The following is a 21,235-nucleotide window of genomic DNA, read 5'->3' on the forward strand; positions in this document are numbered from 1 at the left end:
ATAAGTTGTAGCTTGAAACTAGCCAATAAGGCACGCACGCTAGACTGCAGTTTGGTGGCGCTTGTATGCAACATTTTAGCTACAGTAACATTTAATATTTTCAGGTAAATTCACTATATATTGTTGAAGTCTATAATTATTTGTTTAATCATCATTATTAGTATCTTGTAATAAAGTTACTATATTGTAATTAGCCAGCTAGTGAATTAGTTTGATGGCTAGATTGCGTAAGGAAACGTTAGGTTCGTAACGTTAGCAGATAGCTAGCTTAAAATAGGCTAACTTTAGCCAGTACCGGTCTCTTTGCAGAGTCATAAACATACGCCTCTCTTGCGAGTAGCAAGCTATGTCTACCGTATTGCTAGTATTGAGATGCATTATGTGTAGCAAATAATGGGCTAACATGTAGCTAGATAGATTTCCAGATAGCCAGCTTGCTAACTAGCATTATAAATTGCAGAAATGGAGACGTCGCCAGGTGAGGCGCGCCAAAAGGCAGCAACATTGATATGGGTGGAACTAGCTAGTAGCGAACTTTAGTTAGCAAATGTACTTAGGTAAGTAGATGCATTCACTGGTGGGACCTCATTGTCTAGAATAGAGGAGCCACAATAAACTACTTATGGCTGTAATTTTATCCAGCGACCACCACATTTGATTTACATGACATCTGAGACCTGAAATCAAACCATTGCGTTTTTGTTTTCTTTATGTAGGTGCAGAGTATGGAACCCACAGGGCATCCAGAAACCTCTGGCTCTTTTCAGATGGCCACTGAGAATGTGCACCTAGACCTTCTATCCACACAGACTGATATGGACATGTTTTCTGGGCACGCCAATATGGGCCTGCTGCCTGCTCAGACTGATGTAGACCTACAGACTGATATGGAGGTGACCTGCTCACAGGGAACAGTGGGACAAAGTGGGCAGCAGCAGCAGAACCTTGATGAGCTGACAACCTTTCTCACACAATCTGAAAGAGAGAGGCAGAAAACTCAGGACAGCCTGAGCATCCTGGGGGACCCAGACTCATTGGAACTGTCCAAAGCCCAGGTGGAGGAGTTTTACAGCCGCACAGTCGTTCCCGGGCCCTCAGACCTTCCCGGGCCCTCAGACCTTCCCGGGCCCTCAGACCTTCCCCTCAGACCTTCCCGGCCCTCAGACCTTCCCGAACCTTCAGGCCCAGCTACAGGCCTCAGTCAGGATGAGTGGAGCGGGCAGGGCCACACAGAAGCCTGGCCAGAAATGGGCGCTGAGCCAGGGACAGACAGGCTGGAGGTCACAGAGGGAACTCAGACTTTAACTGGGACACTGTTGCCAGGGACTGGAGAGGAGCGAATGGACATAGTACTAGAAGATCCCTCTGCACCTTCTCAAGATGATGTTGATCCAAATATGCCTTCTATAGTCAGCGTAGAGGGTTCACACTCTGAGGATGGTCCAGGCAAAGAGGAAGCCTTATCATTCTTTGGATTGGTGCCAAAGGTAGAAGACACAGGCACAGTAGACAAAAATAATGAGAGAGAACAACCAGTGAGGGGCAGTATGTCCCCACTATCATCCTGGGCCCAGCCATTGACACCAGGTGAAGGTATGTGTACTAGTAAGAAACTTTTGTTTGTAGGATCTTTCTCCTTCCTAGTACTTTATTAACTCTTGTCTCAATGTGACACACAGAAGTCTCAGCGCCACAGAAATAGTTGGAAAATTATAAAGTAAAACTTAATTTAGGTTACATTACATGTTTTTGAGAAATAATTTGCAATCCCTTCTTTAAATAGCCATCACAGTTCACATACAGCTTGCATATCTACAGTGGGGCAAAAAAGTATTGTCAGCCACCAATTGTGCAAGTTCTCCCACTTAAAAAGATGAGGCCTGTAATTATCATCATAGGTACACTTCAACTATGACAGACAAAATGAGAGAGAAAAAATCCAGAAAATCACATTGTAGGATTTTTAAATGAATTTATTTGCAAATTATGGTGGAAAATAAGTATTTGGTCACCTACAAACAAGCAAGATTTCTGGCTCTCACAGACCTGTAATTTCTTCTTTAAGAGGCTTCTCTGTCCTCCACTTGTTACCTGTATTAATGGCACCTGTTTGAACTTGTTATCAGTATAAAAGACATCTGTCCACAACCTCAAACAGTCACACTCCAAACTCCACTATGGCCAAGATCAAAGAGCTGTCAAAGGACACCAGAAACAAAATTGTAGACCTGTACCAGGCTGGGAAGACTGAATCTGCAATAGGTAAGCAGCTTGGTTTGAAGAAATCAACTGTGGGAGCAATTATTAGGAAATGGAAGACATACAAGACCACTGATAATCTCCCTCGATCTTGGGCTCCACGCAAGATCTCACCCTGTGGGGTCAAATTGCTCACAAGAACGGTGAGCAAAAATCCCAGAACCACACGGGGGGACCTAGTAAATGACCTGCAGAGAGCTGGGACCAAAGTAACAAAGCCTACCATCAGCAACACACTACGCCGCCAGGGACTCAAATCCTGCAGTGCCAGACGTGTCCCCCTGCTTAAGCTAGTACATGACCAGGCCCGTCTGAAGTTTGCTAGAGAGCATTTGGATGATCCAGAAGAATATTGGGAGAATGTCATATGGTCAGATGAAACCAAAATAGAACTTGTTGGTAAAAACTTCACTCGTCGTGTTTGGAGGACAAAGAATGCTGAGTTGCATCCAAAGAACACCATACCTACTGTGAAGCATGGGGGTGGAAACATAATGCTTTGAGCTGTTTTTCTGCAAAGGGACCAGGAAGACTGATCCGTGTAAAGGAAAGGATGAATGGGGCCATGTATCGTGAGATTTCGAGTGAAAACCTCCTTCCATCAGCAAGGGCATTTTTTTATTTTTTAAACCAGGCAAGTCAGTTAAGAACACATTCTTATTTTCAATGACGGCCTGGGAACAGTGGGTTAACTACCTGTTCAGGGGCAGAATGACAGATTTGTACCTTGTCACCTTGGGGGTTTGAACTCGCAACCTTCCGGTTACTCGTCCAACGCTCTAACCACTAGGCTACCCTGTCGCCCCATTGAAGATGATACGTGGCTGGGTCTTTCAGCATGACAATGATCCCAAACACACCGCCCAGGCTACGAAGGAGTGGCTTCGTAAGAAGCATTTCAAGGTCCTGGAGTGGCCTAGCCAGTCTCCAGATCTCACCCCAATAGAAATTCTTTGGAGGGAGTTGAAAGTCTGTGTTGCCCAGAAACAGCCCCAAAACATCACTGCTCTAGAGATCTGCATGGAGGAATGGGCCAAAATACCAGCAAGTGTGTGAACCTTGTGAAGACTTACATAAAATGTTTGACCTCTGTCATTCTAGAATAAGAAACGCACACCTATTAAGACGAGGTGCTGGCTAGCGGAGTAGAAACTTGAAAATAAAAGAGAGCCGCACACTCTAGGAGCTCAGATGCAAAAATGTAATGCCAACGTTTCGACAGCCAAGCTAAGCTGTCTTCATCAAGGTATAATCACAAACAATGCGGGATGACTCGTTTATATAGTGTCAAAAGACACCGGTGTCTGTAATCATGGCCAGGAGTGGCCTAATATCATTGGTTAATAATCAAATATTAAAATGTCATACAAAGAACAGCATACAAACAAATGGATAGCATACGATCATAGATTAATTTGACTATACAAGTTTACAAACAATTACAATGGCAAAGTCACAATCACAAGAATGGCTTCAGATCAAAGTCTACGTTGAGACCGAATGGCACAAGGGTCTTTAAATTAAAGATCCAGGCAGCTTCTCGTTTTAACAATAAATTATCAAGGTCACCCCCTCTCCTAGGGAGGGTGACATGTTCGATGCCAATATAACGCAGAGACGAAATCGAGTGGCCTGCCTCCAAGAAGTGGGCCGCAACTGGATAAGTAAAGTTTTTACACCTAATGGTGCTACGATGCTCTGAGATACATACTTTTAATTCACGCTTTGTTTTACCCACATAATTTTTACCACAAGGACAAGTTATAAGATAAATAACTGCCTTAGTGGAGCACGTAATAACACCTTTTTATTAGGATCGATTTCCCTGTTTGTGGGTGTTTGAAGGATCTACATTTATAAGTGCCACTGCATTGAGCACAGCCATTACATTTGTAATTTCCATCCAGTAGGGGCGCAAATAGATGTTGTTCAGGAATATCTTTGGGTGGTAAATCAGAGTTTACCAATTGGTCTATGAGATTTCTGCCCCGCGAGAATACGACCAAGGGAAGGTCCGAAAACACATTACCGAGACTATCATCGGATTTTAGCATGTGCAATGTTTGTGAACAATTCCCTTAATTTGTTCAGAGCACTTTGAATAGCGGGTAGTTAGAACGCATAATGTGTCTTTTTGCGAGACTGACCTTGAAAAAGGTCATGTTTTGTCTTGAATTTTCTCAATGGCAATATTAATCTGATCATTCTTGTAGCCCCTCTCCTTGAACTTTCTTTGCGTCTCAGCCATATTTCTGTCGAAATCGGATGTTTTTTTGCATATTCTTTTGATTTGACAGAATTGGCTGTAGGGCAAACTATTTGTCAAGGGAAGTGGGTGACAACTATCAGCCCTCAACAAACTGTTACGATTGTAGGCTTCCTGTAAAGATCAGTGTATAGAACATTATCTTCACACAAGATCAGAAGATCAAGAGAACTGATTTGACGTGTATCAGATTGCATAGTAAATCTCAGATGCTCAGAACAGGAGTTAAGAAAAGCACGGAACGCCTGGAGCTGTTTTGCATCACCCCTCCATAGAACAAAAGTATCATCAATATACCGTTTCCAAATAATGATGTGAGGCAAGAAAACATTTTTGAGAGGATTGAAAATAGACTGTTTCTCCATGTAACCCACATACAAATTAGCATAGTTATGAGCCATGGGGGATCCCATAGTACCTTTCGTCTGAATAAAGAAATAATTTAGAAACATGAAATAGTTACAATGCATGCACTGGAAGGTTGTTCATTAGGGTCACGATGCAGAAGAAAATGTTCCATAGCTTCAATACCGCCCTCGTGTGGAATATTAGTGTGTAATGACTCAACATCAAAAGTAACTAACAAGGTATTCTCAGGGAGAGGATCAAGAGATTCAATGATAGAGATCATACTGCTGGTGTCCTTTACAACGGAGGGGAGCTGATCTGCCAGTGGTCTAATAAAAAAGTCAACAAAAGTAGATAGAGGAGCCGTTACTGCATCAATGCCCGCTACAATAGGGGCTGTTACTGCATCAATGCCCGCTACAATAGGAGCCGTTACTGCATCAATGCCCGCTACAATAGGGGCTGTTACTGCATCAATGCCAGCTACAATAGGGCGCCCTGGAGGTTGTGTAACATTCTTGTGTAATTTCGGCAAAGTATAGAAAGTGGCAATTTTAGGGTGTTATCTGACCAGAACTTAAATACCCATCTAGGGACAGACAAGATAGTATTCTGAAATTGGGAAGTGGGGTCACTTCTGAGTTTCTTGTAAAAGGTGTTGTCAAGCAGCTGTCTATGACACTCATGTACATAAGCTGTCCTATCCATGAGTACAACCGACCCACCCTTATCAGCGGGACAAATAAGGACTGACGTTTCAGATTGTAAATCAAGCAAAGCTTGTTTTTCCATTCTTGGGTAAATTATGGAAATATTTGGATCCCTGTTTATTCTTAAGGAGAAGTCCAACATTTTCCACAAGTCTGCAATATGTCTCGATAGAGTAATTGCGATTGGCTGGAGGTATAAAATAACTCTGGCTTCTAAAAGGAGTCTGAGTATGTGCAGGAGAGCAACCTACTGGTTCAATAGAAGTGTCAGAATTAGGGGAGCTAAAGTATTCCCTAAAACGGATGTTTCTGAAACTTAAACATGTCTACCTTAACATCAAAATTGTTGCACTGTGTTGTAGGCACAAAAGATAACCCTTTATTAAGCAAAGAGACATGGGCAGGTCTCTATCTTGCTTGATAAATGAAAGACACTCAGTCCCCTGGGTTCTGGGACCGTGTGAACGGTCTCCTCTGTCTCTGATGGTCGTTTCTTCTTACCCCGTCGGGTGCATCTCATCGATGCGCGTGCCTGCGGCCTCCTCCGCCCTTCCGTCCGTCCAGTCTCTCGTTGAATAAAAAACTACCACTGGAAGCCGATGAGGCGCTGGTTGTGGAGCGTTGATCAGACAAGGGTGGATAGGGGTCAAGGATCACTGCCAACAAAGGGTATATAACAAAGTATTGAGAAACTTTTGTTGTTGACCAAATACTTATTTTCCACCATAAATTCATTAAAAATCCTACAATGTGATTTTCTGGATTTTCTTTCCTCATTTTGTCTGTCATAGTTGAAGTGTACCTATGATGAAAATTACAGGCCTCGTCTTTTTAAGTGGGAGAACTTGGACAATTGGTGGCTGACTAAATACTTTTTTGCCCCACTGTATGTCATGAACAGCCTTTAGTTGCTGATGATTGTGTTTGTTTCAGCTGAGGACCAAACTGAAACTGAGGTCGCCATTGAGGATCCAAAAGTTTCTCAAAGTGGTCAAAATACTACGGTACAAAAACTATTTCCCATTCATTGCAGACATTTTCTTTAAAAGTAAGTGAATTAACCTCATTTACTCTGATTTATTGTAGGGGAGGAAGAGAGGCCGTCCTCGTCGTGGAGAAGTGAGGAAAAACATTACGTCTGATGGAGGTTTAACATCACTACTTCACAAGCTGCTTATGTTTAGTCTCAGTAACTCATTATGTATGACTATTTGTCTATTTATTATTATCATGCTGCCCTAAATGCATTGTATCCTTCTGCAGACCAGCTATCAGACAGCGACTCTGACGATACAGCTGACGATCCGAGGGACACAGACTTTGACCCTGCACGGTCAGGCCTCCGACGCTCCACCAGGGCCTCCCAAAGGAGCCACAACACCCTGTCCCCCCGGCTCATTGCTCCCAAACCGCCTTGCCCTGCCTCTACCCCTGGCTACACCCAGAGGTCTGGAGGACCCCCTCCACCCCGGCTGCCACCCCCTCGCCAGCCTACCAGAGTCCTCTGTGCCAACTGCAGTGGAATGCTGCAGAGCGGACAGACAGCCTACCAGCGCAGGGGTCAGCATCAGCTCTTCTGCAGCTCCACCTGCCTTAACTCCTTTGGCAAGAAAGTCCCCAAGAAAAAGCCCTGTGCTTTCTGTAAAAGGTAAGCTTCTCAATAGATATTCAATGAATGTATTTTTAGCTTCTCTTTCCAGTAAGTACAGTGCATCCATAACCAGTTTCACAGTAAAGTAAGTGTAAACCTTGTACATTGTTTTGATCTCAACAAAATGTATCTTTTAGGGACATGGGGAATAGTAAGGACACCATGCTTGCACAGGTTGGCCAGTCGCAATCCTTCCAAGAATTCTGCAACAACACTTGTCTTTCCCTATATGAGTCCCGGCTGGAGAAGGGTCCGAAACAGCCCCCCAAACCAAGTACCCCTGGCCAAAGATGCAGTGTGTGCAACCACATGCGTGAGGTACCAAAGCTTTGACCATAACATTTTGAATGATCTGCTCCCAGCCGATTGGCTTCATGTTGAACACAATAGTGACAGGGAGTTTCAGTAGGAGGGAACTCCAGTAGACAATAGGATGATGATTTAACATGGGATGACTACACTTCCACAATGCCTTTGATTTGAAAATGCAGTAGGCTTTTTTTTGTGTGTACATTATATTGAACCATACTTTATTGAAGCTATTCTAAAGACTGCAGCTTCTACTCTTGCAACAATTTATCGAAAAGCTGGCACCAGCCTTACCTATTCTGGTTTGTTTCCCCCCACCATCTGTTAGTCATTTGAAAATTAGTACAATAAAATGTATTCAAAATAAGTAAGCACTTTTTAATGCCAAGCGCTGCAAAACCACACAATGATGTGATTATGGTATACATTCTTTAAAGTTGACCACCTGTGTTGATGTTGATTTGTCAAACCATGGGCTTTTCCCAGAAGTGACAAAGAATGCCTAAACACATTTCACTGTCTTCGTGTTGATATTTTCACAATTTAAAAACTGACTTGTATATTTCTAACTAGATGGTGCCGCATGCTGTGATTATAGAGGAGGGAATTCTGTCATTTGTGCTGCTGTGGGTCTTCGTATGCTATGAGCATGCACCAGAATAAATCACAGCCAGCTACAAGATTTGGGTGGACTGATGTAAACACCAAGGGAAGTGATATTTTAAGTTAGATTTTATTAAAATGATCTCTGAGCCTGTCCTACATTTCCCTCTCCTGCCTCAGATCAACCATGAGGTAACCATGGGCAATGTGATTCACCTCATGTGCAGTGATGCCTGTTTCAACCGTTTCCGGGCCACCAAGGGCCTGAAGACCAGCTGCTGTGACACCTGTGGTACCTACATCAACACCTTCACCTCCCGGCCTGAGTACCTACTGCATGAGGGCCAACAGAGGAGGTTCTGTAACTCCTCCTGTCTCAGACTCTATAAGATGGTGGGTGGAGGAATGTACTATAGGCATATTTCTACCTGAAAATGATATGGTGTTCATCTCAATGTCTGCTGTATTGTCTTTTGATTTCAGAAAAACACTAAGGTGCTCTCATGCCAGTGGTGTAGGACTCTGTGTAAGATCTTTGACATGCTGTCTATGGTGGATCAGTATGGCATGACCAAACACTTCTGTTCTTTGTGCTGTATCGCTTCACATAAAGTGAAAACTTCTGGGGACACAGGTACAGTCTACTCTCCTTGGCTTGTTTACATAATCTGAATGGTGTGATGTCTGCCTGAATTAGTCTTCATTATTACTAATCTGCTTCTTTTCCAGTTCCCAGTGACGCTTGCAGTTTCTGCAAAAGAAGCCCCTCTGAACCGTACTACTGTAAAGCAAATGAGACCATTTATGTCTTCTGTAGCCCTAGCTGTTGGAGCACATTTCAGGTAGGATAGCCCCATACCCTAAATAGTTGAGACAAAATAAGTCTACAAATACATCATCCAGTGTTTAGTCATGTCTTCTCCAAGTATGTTTTTTTGCATTAAAACATGTCTGCCAGATGCTTATACAACATTTTGTTATTTTATGTGGATTTGTTTTAAACGTCCATTTTTTTATGCCTCAGTTGTTCAAATAAAAAAAATCATTCAAAGGAGATTTTTGCTGAAGGATTCTGAAAGTGATTAAAAAAGGAACGGCTAATATTTACAGTGTGATGTACAGGCTTGGCCGTAGGTGCCTGTAAACAGAAAAATGCTTGTTAAAATGCACACCAAGCGGCTGCAGTGGGGCGCTCCTCCTCACTTCTGGAGCCCATTAAAATAAAAGCTCATCTTAAAACGCTTTCATGTGGAGAGGGTCACCTTTTGAAAGCTTTCACCTTTATTCTACCTAAAAAACCTATGAATTGGGGCTTGTTTTGTTCTTGTGAAACCTCTGAGCGATTCTTGAGTCTGTCTTTGATACTAGTCCTGTGATGTTGTTTTGTTTGCCTTGGCTAAAATGAGTTGCTGCTCATTTTCTTGTTTATTCCCCAATTTAACAAATATGCTCACTGCTTCTTCACAGCACAACAGTCCCAATGGAGCCATCTACTTCAACTGTGTCTCCTGTCATAACATGTTCAATGGGAAACCAGAAATCTTAGATTGGCAGGTAATTCCTTGTACATACGTGTTTATTAATTTACATTCTCAACATTGTGGCAAAAGTGTCTTACAGCTGGTTTAGTGAGAACTTATTTTATCAAGACTACTCAAATAAAAAGTACATGCACCATTCTATTTCATTTGCTTTCAGGACTCAATATATCAGTTTTGCTGTAAGGAGTGCTGTGAGGACTACAAGCGCCTGAATGGTGTGGTTTCTGTGTGTGAGCACTGCAAGCAAGAGAAACCTCTGCATGAGAAGATGAAGTTCTCTGGGGTGGAGAAGGCGTTCTGCAGTGACGGTTAGGATAATGATAATGCATGCGTTTCTGTGTGCATTTTTAGATTTAATAGATTGTTGATTTACATGGAAACACTTTCCTATGTGTCAAGACAGAGGCTTATAAGTGTTTTGTCTCTTATTTTATTTTTTTACCAAGGTTGCATACTACTATACAAGCAAGACTTTGCTAAACAACTGGGCCTGTGCTGTATAACTTGTACATACTGTTCTCAGACCTGCTCACGGGCGGTCACAGAGGAACAGGATGGCAACACGTGGGACTTCTGCAGCGAAGATTGTAAAAGCAAATACTTCCTGTGGTCCCTGAAAGTATGTCTAATCAATCACAATGCCATCTAACTGGCCCTGATAAGTTTTAAATGCCTGCTTGTACTGTACACGGGCTGCATTCAGTTCACTCTGTCACTGTACATAGTACATTTTGTACAGTGCCTTGTGAAAGTATTCGGCCCCCTTGAACTTTGCGACCTTTTGCCACATTTCAGGCTTCAAACATAAAGATATAAAACTGTATTTTTTTGTGAAGAATCAATAACAAGTGGGACACAATCATGAAGTGGAATGACATTTATTGGATATTTCAAACTTTTTTAACAAATCAAAAACTGAAAAATTGGGCGTGCAAAATTATTCAGCCCCCTTAAGTTAATACTTTGTAGCGCCACCTTTTGCTGCGATTACAGCTGTAAGTCGCTTGGGGTATGTCTCTATCAGTTTTGCACATCGAGAGACTGAATTTTTTCCCCATTCCTCCTTGCAAAACAGCTCGAGCTCAGTAAGGTTGGATGGAGTCATTTGTGAACAGCAGTTTTCAGTTCTTTCCACAGATTCTCGATTGGATTCAGGTCTGGACTTTGACTTGGCCATTCTAACACCTGGATATGTTTCTTTTTGAACCATTCCATTGTAGATTTTGCTTTATGTTTTGGATCATTGTCTTGTTGGAAGACAAATCTCCGTCCCAGTCTCAGGTCTTTTGCAGACTCCATCAGGTTTTCTTCCAGAATGGTCCTGTATTTGGCTCCATCCCTCTTCCCATCAATTTTAACCATCTTCCCTGTCCCTGCTGAAGAACAGCAGGCCCAAACCATGATGCTGCCACCACCATGTTTGACAGTGGGGATAGGGTGATGAGCTGTGTTGCTTTTACGCCAAACATAACGTTTTGCATTGTTGCCAAAAGGTTCAATTTTGGTTTCATCTGACCAGAGCACCTTCTTCCACATGTTTGGTGTGTCTCCCAGGTGGCTTGTGGCAAACTTTAAACAACACTTTTTATGGATATCTTTAAGAAATGGCTTTCTTCTTGCCACTCTTCCTATGGACAGAGTCTCCCACCTCAGCTGTAGATCTCTGCAGTTCATCCAGAGTGATCATGGGCCTCTTGGCTGCATCTCTGATCAGTCTTCTCCTTGTATGAGCTGAAAGTTTAGAGGGACGGCCAGGTCTTGGTAGATTTGCAGTGGTCTGATACTCCTTCCATTTCAATAGTATCGCTTGCACAGTGCTCCTTGGGATGTTTAAAGCTTGGGAAATCTTTTTGTATCCAAATCCGGCTTTAAACTTCTTCACAACAGTATCTCGGACCTGCCTGGTGTGTTCCTTGTTCTTCATGATGCTCTCTGCGCTTTTAACGGACCTCTGAGTCTATCACAGTGCAGGTCCATTTATACGGAGACTTGATTACACACAGGTGGATTGTATTTATCATCATTAGTAATTTAGGTCAACATTGGATCATTCAGAGATCCTCACTGAACTTCTGGGAGAGAGTTTGCTGCACTGAAAGTAAAGGGGCTGAATCATTTTGCACGCCCAATTTTTCAGTTTTTGATTTGTTAAAAAAGTTTGAAATATCCAATAAATGTTGTTCCACTTCATGATTGTGTCCCACTTGTTGTTGATTCTTCACAAAAAATTACAGTTTTACATCTTTGTTTGAAGCCTGAAATGTGGCAAAAGGTCGCAAAGTTCAAGGGGGCCGAATACTTTCGCAAGGCACTGTATGTGGTATTCTAGACTTGATATAGGAATGGTAGCTTCGGAATGCAAACTGGCAGTATATGTTCATGCATGGAGAAAAAAAAACGAATCAGAAGAATATGCATGATATGCGATCAAATTGTGTGAGCAGTGTCCTCTTTTAACATGCTACAGTGTGTGCTGTATGTATGGGTGTTCTGAGCCGTGTCTGTTCTCCTAGGAAGCAAAGTGCCATGAATGCAAGCGTCAGGGGCAGCTCCTGGAGACTATCCACTGGAGGGGAGAGATCAAACACTACTGTGACGAGCCGTGCCTCCTGCTCTTCTACAGCCAACAGAACCAGCCCAACCTAGACACCAAGCAGGGGCCTGAGAGCCTGCTCAACAGTGCTACATGTACACAAACGCATGCACATACACACACGCGCACTATTTTTCATGAACCCAAACCATACATGGGAAGGATTTTTATAAGCACACTTTGTAATTGTCTGGTGTTACAGTGAATGCCTTTGTGAAATTGTAAACTTGTGTTCGTCTCTCTCAGTAATAGGCTATTAAAATTCTATATGTTTACTGGGCTTACAGGTAATTCCCCAGATTCTATGCCTCCTCCTGCTGCGACAAAGACACGTGAAGTAAGTGTGCTTTTTGACTCGATGCTCCAAAGGGTGGGGGGGGATACCACCGAAAGAGAACTAAATGCATTTAATCATGGCTTTTACCACCACACATTTATTGTGCTTGAAAAAAAAATGTGGCTTAATTTCAGTCAAATCTGAGCGACCATCCCAATTCTGATATATATTTTAATGTTTCTGTTATTTTAGGCCACAGGAAGGGTACTGACTAGGGCTGTAGCCAAGCCTGCTCCTCCCGTCACTCCACCTATCTCCCAAAGGAACAAATCCTCCATGTGTAAACCCATGATGACTACTACCGGTGTCACATGTAAACCTGAGATGAAGTCCCAGAGTTCCCAGACAGGTAATGGTTCATGTAAACCCATGTCTCTCTATGGGACTCGCTGATTTAGTCTTCTACTGTATAGTGTAAGTCGCTCTGGATAAGAGCGTCTGCTAAATGACTTAAATGTAAATGTGTAATATTATATAGTATAATATTATATTATTTATACAAAATATAAAATGAGAGCATTTTCTGTTAAATCAGGCCTACAACGATGATCATTAGCAATGGCAAAAACACAACTTCATGGTTTTCCTGTGTCTGTCTGTTTCAGATGATTTCTTGCTGTCTCCACCTGTGATGTTGCCGGTCCCTGTGCCTGTGTTTGTTCCTGTGCCTTTGAATATGTATTGTCAATACACTCCCATAACAATGGCCCTGCCTCTGCCGGTGAGTTGGTTTTGTCTAGGTCTTGACAGGAGTAAGTCTTAGTATCCACCCAAATTTGTTCGATATGGATGCCTGCAGACTAGTGCTGAGCGATTTTTGAGGTCGGTTCAGTTTCTGTTTGATTATTAACATATAATCATGGGTTTCAATCATTTATCATTTTAAAAACATGAAATTCACTATGCATTGTGTGTTGAGTGCTGTAACACAATTAAAAAAAACAATTAAGTCCCATGATGGTAGTGACTTCCCATTACTGAGTATCACTTATTAACAATTTATTCACATTACTTTAATATATTTCAGTTGTGTATATTACAATTGTTTTATTTGATGACCTTATTTTTTAAAATCTCATCTGTAGAGCTGCTGCCAATCACTATTTAAGTATTTCTTCAAAGTAAATTACTTTTATGACTGCTGAATACCAACTATCAATCACTTACATAATGTATGTGCACGTTGAGATGCCTCATGAAGCAACTGCTCTCGGGCGCCCATTCTTCTCTCTTTTATGTAGCAGGCACAAAAGAGAAACAGACAGGCCAAGTAGGCGCGTAATGGATTATGGTCAACGTTTTCTGCGCTAAACTATGTAGAATATTGGCCTGTTGGAAACGACAACTCCCTACGGTATTGCACAGTTTGGGCTTGGATCTGATTTCTCTCTAGAGGAACTGTGATCAGAGCTCACACGCAAAAAATAACTAAATGGAATTCTAATCATTTAATTGAGTCGGCCAATTAGTTGTTTAAAAACCAAAAAATAAATGCAATTTCTGTTAATCGCTCAGCAATACTGCAATAGTGTATAGTTCTCTAGAGTGACTGCCCTATTTGTCTGCTTATTGTTTTGCTCCTTATTCTCTTAGCTCCCAGTCCCCATGTTCCTACCTGTCACACTGGATCATATCGATAAGCTTGTGGAATATATAAAAGAGCTGAAACTCCAGATCCCGTCTGATCCACTGGAGGCTGACATTCTGGCCATGGCAGACATGATAGCAGAGGAGAGTAAAGGCAAGGACTCCTCTGATCTGTCTGGTAATGCTCCTGCACTTACTCTTCTTAGTCAACTCTCTATTGCTGTTCTATATACAATTGTAACTTTATGATTGTTTATCTTTAGATCTGGACAGTGATCAGAAAGCAGGCCCGTTGCCGAGGGACTACAGCTTATTTGAGTCTTCATCCCAAGATGACATCCTCTCCATGGCTGTCAATATGGATGATGTACTGACTGAGCCAGGTCAAGACCCAGCAGATGAGCTCACCAAAGGCAGGTTAAACCTTCATGATATGAAAGGAGTCATTTGTTTTGCAGTCTGCGATGTGTAAACTTTCACTGTAATTTCACTCACACACACTCAACAACGGGGATGTCTGAGATATATATTTTGTCATTTAATTTGTGCTCTGTAGCTTCCCTGGACCTGAACCCCAATGTTGATTTTCTCTTTGACTGTGGGATGCCGCCACATGCTCCTTCACCAGAGCAGAGCTCCAACGCCGTTGTTCAGAAGGTATAATTAAACACAGCCTAAAACAGCAGTGCATTCTGTTTGCTTTGACTGTCCCATAGGCAGGACTTTGATTATCCTCTCCCTAATTGACAAACCTTTAGTTTTGGCAGTCTTTTATGGACCTAACTTTGAAAAGTGTCAGAAAAGAGTTGACTCTCGACTTATGTGAGAGAGACACAGGAATCACATGGTATGCTGGAAATCTGAAAATAGCTGGCACAAACATGACAAATGACTTGGTGTCAGACTTACCGGAGACCAGAGGTCATGTTCTACATTCATAGACAGGTGCAACAGGGTCCCAAAGGTGAAATGGTTGTTGAAAAGCAAATCTATCCCTAGCGGCAGGCAGGAATGATCCCAAACACGCGGCTCAATGTAACACGCGGCTCATGTAACAGTCACCAAACCTGCAAGATGGACTGCTTACCAATGGACAGTGTCTTCAGAAATTTAAGAGTATTTGACATATTTACTGAAAAATGTTGACTTACAGTTTCTCTGGTTTTGGTGGTCTAAGAGACCACCAAATGATCGTTGCAAATGTTGAAGAATTGATTAGGTACTGTTTATTAGGGACACCACCCCGTTCACGAAAATGGTTCGCTCCTACAGATAGTGAGTCACGTGGCTATGGCTTAATAAAAAAAGCAGACATTGAGGCATTCAGTTAGTGTTTGACTGAAAACGGGTGACCAAATCGGCTTTTGCGTGGTATGATTGTCGGTGCCATGCGCGCAGGTTCCAGTGTCAGAAAAGGCCGGCCTCCTGAGCTTTTCACACACGACAGTGTCTAGGGTTTACTGAGAATTTTGCTTCAAACAAAAAACATCCAGTCAGTGGCAGTCCTGTGGGGAAAACAACTTGTTGATGAGACCGGTCGAAGGAGAATGGCTAGAATCGTGTAAGCTAACAGGTGGGCCACAAACAGGCAAATAACGTCGCAGTACAACAGTGGTGTGCAGAACGGCATCTCAGAACGCACAACTCATCAATCCTTGTCATGGATGGGCTATTGCAACAGATGGATGGGCTATTGCAACCACACAGGGTTCCACTCCTATCAGCTAAAAACAAGAAGTGGCGGCTCCAGTAGGCACATGATCAGCCTGGTCAGACCAATCGCGTTTTCTGGTGTCATGCTGATGGCAGTCAGATTTGGCAAAAGCAGCATGGTACCAGGCAAGATGGGGCTCATGGACTCAACGGTATAGGCTGGTTGTGTAATGGTATGAGGAATGTTTTCCTGGCACACGTTAGGTCTCTTGATACCAATTGATCAATGTTTCCATGCCCCAAAGAATTCAGACTGTTATGGAGGCAAAGGGGTGTACGACCCGATACTAAATGAGTGTACCTAATAAACTGAACTCTGAATGTATGTAATGATGCACTCTGAGGAAAATATAAAGAACTATAGTAATTATCCCTTAACAGGTCGTAACAGTGCTATGTCTAATATAGGCTTTGTGCCACAGGGTCCCAAGCGTCAGGCCATGCCAGAGATGACCTTACATGATCCCCTGGACAGTCAGCCTCTTGGTGCTGGCTTGAACAGCTCCCTTGGGGTCAAAGCCTGGAGGGCATGGTCCCAAAGCAAGCACTCAGACGCTGATGACAGAAAACGTAAGATGTTTCAGCTGTAGTCTGAAAGCTGAGTTAATAGATATCTCTTAACTGGTAGATAGCTCTTTGATGGCTCTCCTATGAGTTTGACTGATCTCCTATGAATTAAATGGGCGGTAACGTTTCAATGTAATCCTGACGATAGCACCCTTTTTAAATGTTTCTCCTATACAGAGAAACCATTAGACCTTCTGTTGAGTAGTCCTGAGGAACTGAACCATGGCCTGTCACAGTTTGTCCAAGACATTGTTCATCCCAGAGGACCGTGCTACAAGCCTGACAGCATATTTTACCTATGTCTTGGTATTCAACAGGTCAGTCCCAGTGTTTCAGTCAGGTAGTTCATCTATGCAACTTGTCTAAATACCCTTATTCAAATCTTAAGTAATGACATTTTTTTAGAAAAGGTGATTTGTTTATTTAGCTATGTCAGTTTTGTTTATACATTGTGTTCAACCAACACATTTGTTCGCAATTGTCTTGTCTATTTTCCAGTATCTCCTCGAAAACAACCGGATGGTGAATATATTCACAGACCAGTTATATGTCACCTTTGCCCAGGAGCTGAATAAGATTGTCAACAAATGGCTGCCATCTAACGGTGGGTTTATAATAACATTTCTATTTATTTTATTCACACATTGTGAATGTGTTGTATTTGGGGTGTATGTAATGTATTTGTGTGTGTGTGGGATGCAGGTGGTCTCGTGTCTCGTGTCCTGGAGGAGCACCTGTGGGAGTGTAAACAGCTGGGTGTGTACTCACCCTTCGTCCTGCTCAACACCCTCATGTTCTTCAACACCAAGTCCTTTGGCCTGACCACCGTGGAGCAGCACCTCCAGCTCTCCTTCGCTACAGTCACGTGCCAGGCCAAGAGGAGGTCTACACCACATGGCATGGTCAAGTCATCTAGTGTCTGCTACCACCCCAAATCACATCTCAAGAGAACCAGCAAAGGTGAGAGTTTACAATTAGTGTGGTTTCTGTGTATTATTTTGGTCTAAGAAGCCTAGTGAATGAGAAGTGTCAGTATGCTTCGTAGCCCATTGAAAGATAGGCTAGTTGTCATTCCCAGTTACCGCTGAGACATCGAGTTCCTTTGGACCGTGACCCCAATCTGGGGGGAAGCAGGTCACCTATCTTGAGTTGTGCCACCTTTCAGCTGAATTCCAAGGGGCTGACCAGGGCTAGGGTATGGAGGCATTTTACACAAACTGCAACAAGCTCAAATGTAATCTTTGAGTACACAAGTATAGTTTAGAGTTATGAGGTCCAGTTGAGTGTTAAGAATGTTGGCTATTTTCCAAAACATCCTCAATGTGCTGTACATATCATTTGGATGTATTCCTGACCAATGTGTGGTAGACTCATTTGCTTTTATCTGCTGAGGAATGATATGGGATGACATTTTGTCTTAAAGTAACTCTTAGAACCTAGGTTGTTATTATCCTTATTACTAAAGTGTGTTTTTAAAGTGCACTTAGATGATGGGTAATTTCCATAGGGAGAGACCACCACTCCTTAACATAGTGCTGCTGACCCCAAAGAGCTTCCACTGAAGCTAAATGAGTAAAAACAGCTGAACTGTTAAAACCATCTGTATTGCATTGGCTTCCACCAATCAAATAACATGCTGCTAATGAGTTGGACTGACTGGAAGATAACACTGCAGTGTCTGTGAAATTCTGGCCTTGTGACTCACCTCTATTCTCCTCAGTGTTTTTATGTTTACTGGCATGTTCTGACTGAAACATAATCATGTGATTTAACAGGTTCATTTTGAACTCGGCCCGACCATCATTATCTGCATATCTGTGTCACTAGCTAGATTCCTCAGTGGCTTTGTAGGTCAGTTTGAAATTGATCCATTTGGCACTACTTTTGCGGTTTTATGCTGATGGACAAAATACTAATTTAAAAAAGCTTTTAGTGACATTCTGTCACCTGTTGACAGTTGTGTTCTATGGGTGCTTGTCTTAAATATTACAAATATGTGAGGCAGCTGTTGATGTAGGAGAAGGATGTTGGTCTCTTCCCCCCCGGTTGGTTCAGTCATACTGCTATTTTCAGTGTGTCTGACAGCTATTTATACCACAGAATGGAGTTCTTTTGAAGAGCTGCTCTCAGCATAGGAGGTGTACGATGGTAGAACACTGTGGTATGTGTCTTAGAACACTGTTTGCCAAGGGAAAACCAGGAAGCTTAAAGTAGCTGTGTAACATGATACTAGAGAATCTGACTGAAAGTCTCTAACGTCTCCAGCTGCACAATAAATAAAGCCCATAATAAAGTAAAGTCCATACATCAACGTTGAATAAATCATGTGTTTCTGACCTTAGGCAAATTCAAGACATCAAAGTACCCTGGTATTTGTAGGAAAGACCTTGTCCAGTGCAAAATAATATTCATTTTATTAACCCTTTTATAAGTATGACAGTGACATGGTTTTATAAAAAAAAACAGTTATTTTCATCAGAAACCTCAACACTGATCCCCGTAACTGTCCGGACATCCTCTTCATCAGTTTGACATAGTCCTAACTGTAACTGAAGCCAATTGTTAAACTAAAGGCCCAGGGGTCAGACAGTGAAGTGAGCCTGTACTCTGTTCTGTTCACACACACACACACAGAGGTCGGCTTGGGAAAGAGGAAACGAGATGAGCCTTCTGAGCTGGAGCAACAAGAGAACCGGATGAACCCTCTCAGATGCCCCGTCAAATTCTTTGAGTTCTACCTCTCCAAATGGTAAGCAATGTGGACTGTCCGGGTATGCAAAGCAGGTTTTAAAATGCCAGTTAAAGGCCTTGGACTGTCCCTGGCTGTCATAGATTTGGAATTTGTTTGATTCATTGACTCCGATGTTCCCTCTAAGCTGCGGGTGGCCACGCACCACCTCCAGGACTGACGTGCAGAAGAAATGAGACTGTTATTGAATCAACATTATATGCAACAAACTCCAAAAATTCAAATTTTGCAAGATTGAGTCTGATTTTGTTGTAGGCAGAGCCTGAGCGCAAAGGAGTAAAATTATATTGCGGGTTAGCCCACGAGTGTTTTTTCTATCACCCGGGAGTGAATGCGCTTTTCAGATCAGAGCACAGAGCTGTGTATGTGTGCATTTGTTGATATTATTTGCAAGTTAGTGAGTTATTAGCCCAGTGCTAGATAACAAAACATGTAGGCTTAGGCTATATTTCAAGCTGTCTATGAATAGTCAGTCAGGTAAAAAGCTTATGTCATAATTAGTGACAGTGTTTTATTTTGAGACCGGATTGAATATGCAAATAAGCCAATTGTCTAATTCTCTGTATGGTAATAATAATGAATTGTATTTTGTAAAGTGGTTTCTTGCCTCATACTATGCAGTTTAGTCACCTATTTGGCCCATGGTGTTACAGACCAAGTAAAAAATCATTAATGTCAAGCCCTTCATAATATATTATTTTGTCTCATGCAATCAGAGCACTGCATTGAACACCACATATACTGTATTGTAGAAATCAAAAGCCTGGGCATGGACTCTACCATGTGAAAATATGGGTTTTGTTAGTAGGCCTACATTATGATCAAATAACCACTGTGGTACAGCCTCTTTTTATTTGACCTTTATTTAACTAGGAAAATCAGTTAAGAAAAAATTCTTATTTTCAATGACTGCCTAGGGGCAGAACGACAGATTTTTACCTTGTCAAGCTCGGGGATTCGATCTTGCAACCTTCCGGTTACTAGTCCAACGCTCTAACCACTAGGCTACCTGCTGCCTCAGTGTTCACTGTAAACGTGCAGGAAGTTGCACAAAATTTTCACAACATTCAAGTTTCCGCTCACAAGACCTAAAATTTGCTCGGTGCCCCAAAATGTTAGAGGGAACATTGTTTGGAATGAATAAATAAAACACAAGTTCTTATTTTTTAGATTCACATATGGTGTCTCTTTGTGTTCTTACAGCTCTGATGGTGTGCGGAGCAGCTGCAATGCATTCTACCTGCAGCCGGAGGGCACATGTATGGCCGAGAGTTCTCGCTGGTACTCTGATGTCCCCATGGACAAGGGCAGGCTGGGAATTATGCTCAACAGGATCCTGGCTGTCAAGGATGTCTATGATGAGCACCAAGCACAGGAAGACATGGACTGACAGCCGCACTGATTGCACAACAAGTTTATATAGTGTACATTGCTGACATGGAAGCCGCTAGCACAAGGGATGACAACCATAACTACAATGCATTTTTGTTCCATGTTTTTTTTCTAATTCACCCCTACACAAATAAGTCAGTGAGCATTTCCCCCATAGAATTACCATTATACACTGAGTGCACAAAACATTAGGAACAACTTCCTAATATTCAGTTGCACCCCTCCCCCACCGTTGTCCCCAGAACCGCCTCAAATTGTCTGGGCATGGACTCTACAAGGTGTCGAAAGCGTTCCACAGCTGGCCCATGTTGACTCCAATGCTTCCCACAGTTGTGTCAAGTTGGCTGAATGTCTTTGGCTGGCGAACCATTCATGGTACACAAGGAAAACTGTTGAGTGTGAAAAACCCAACAGCGTTGCAGTTCTTGACACACTCAAACCGGTTGGCCTGGCACCTACTAAAATAACCTGTTCAAAGGCACTTCAATCTTTTGTCTTGCCCATTCACCACCAGAATGTCTCAAGGCTTACAAATCCTTCTTTAACCTGTCTCCTCCCCTTCATCTTCACTGATTGAAGTGAATTTAACAGGTGAAATCTGTAAGGGATC

The 21,235-nt window shown here is 42.4% G+C and overlaps 1 protein-coding gene across 3 annotated transcripts; it reads left to right on the plus strand.

Annotated features, from left to right (window-relative positions):
• LOC124008770 (zinc finger MYM-type protein 3-like) lies at window positions 1-21,133 on the plus strand. Of its 3 annotated transcripts, none has more exons than XM_046320309.1 (25): window positions 1-104; window positions 717-1,593; window positions 6,517-6,587; window positions 6,670-6,730; window positions 6,847-7,231; window positions 7,372-7,552; window positions 8,327-8,539; window positions 8,630-8,780; window positions 8,876-8,988; window positions 9,614-9,700; window positions 9,845-9,995; window positions 10,134-10,306; window positions 12,201-12,375; window positions 12,568-12,617; window positions 12,810-12,966; window positions 13,223-13,338; window positions 14,211-14,382; window positions 14,468-14,617; window positions 14,761-14,861; window positions 16,340-16,487; window positions 16,662-16,801; window positions 16,983-17,088; window positions 17,187-17,444; window positions 19,119-19,233; window positions 20,437-21,133. In XM_046320309.1, the coding sequence occupies exons 2-25, from the start codon at window positions 726-728 to the stop codon at window positions 20,621-20,623; spliced, it is 4,329 nt and encodes a 1,442-aa protein (XP_046176265.1). In that variant the 5' UTR covers window positions 1-104; window positions 717-725; the 3' UTR covers window positions 20,624-21,133. The 3 variants fall into 3 exon arrangements, with proteins under 3 accessions (XP_046176265.1, XP_046176282.1, XP_046176274.1); XM_046320326.1 differs by having other exon boundaries at window positions 14,211-14,358; XM_046320318.1 differs by lacking the exon at window positions 1-104 and adding an exon at window positions 461-557.
• The last annotated feature ends 102 nt before the right edge of the window (window positions 21,134-21,235 follow it).

The sequence above is a fragment of the Oncorhynchus gorbuscha genome, linkage group LG02, assembly GCF_021184085.1.
Source record: "Oncorhynchus gorbuscha isolate QuinsamMale2020 ecotype Even-year linkage group LG02, OgorEven_v1.0, whole genome shotgun sequence".
NCBI lineage: Eukaryota > Metazoa > Chordata > Actinopteri > Salmoniformes > Salmonidae > Oncorhynchus > Oncorhynchus gorbuscha.

Coding starts and splice junctions, on each gene's coding strand:
- LOC124008770 (XM_046320309.1), top strand. CDS start 726: ATGGAACCCACAGGGCATCCAGAAACCTCTGGCTCTTTTCAGATGGCC. Junction 1,594..6,516: donor GCCATTGACACCAGGTGAAG/GTATGTGTACTA, acceptor TGTTTGTTTCAG/CTGAGGACCAAACTGAAACT. Junction 8,540..8,629: donor GTCTCAGACTCTATAAGATG/GTGGGTGGAGGA, acceptor TTTTGATTTCAG/AAAAACACTAAGGTGCTCTC.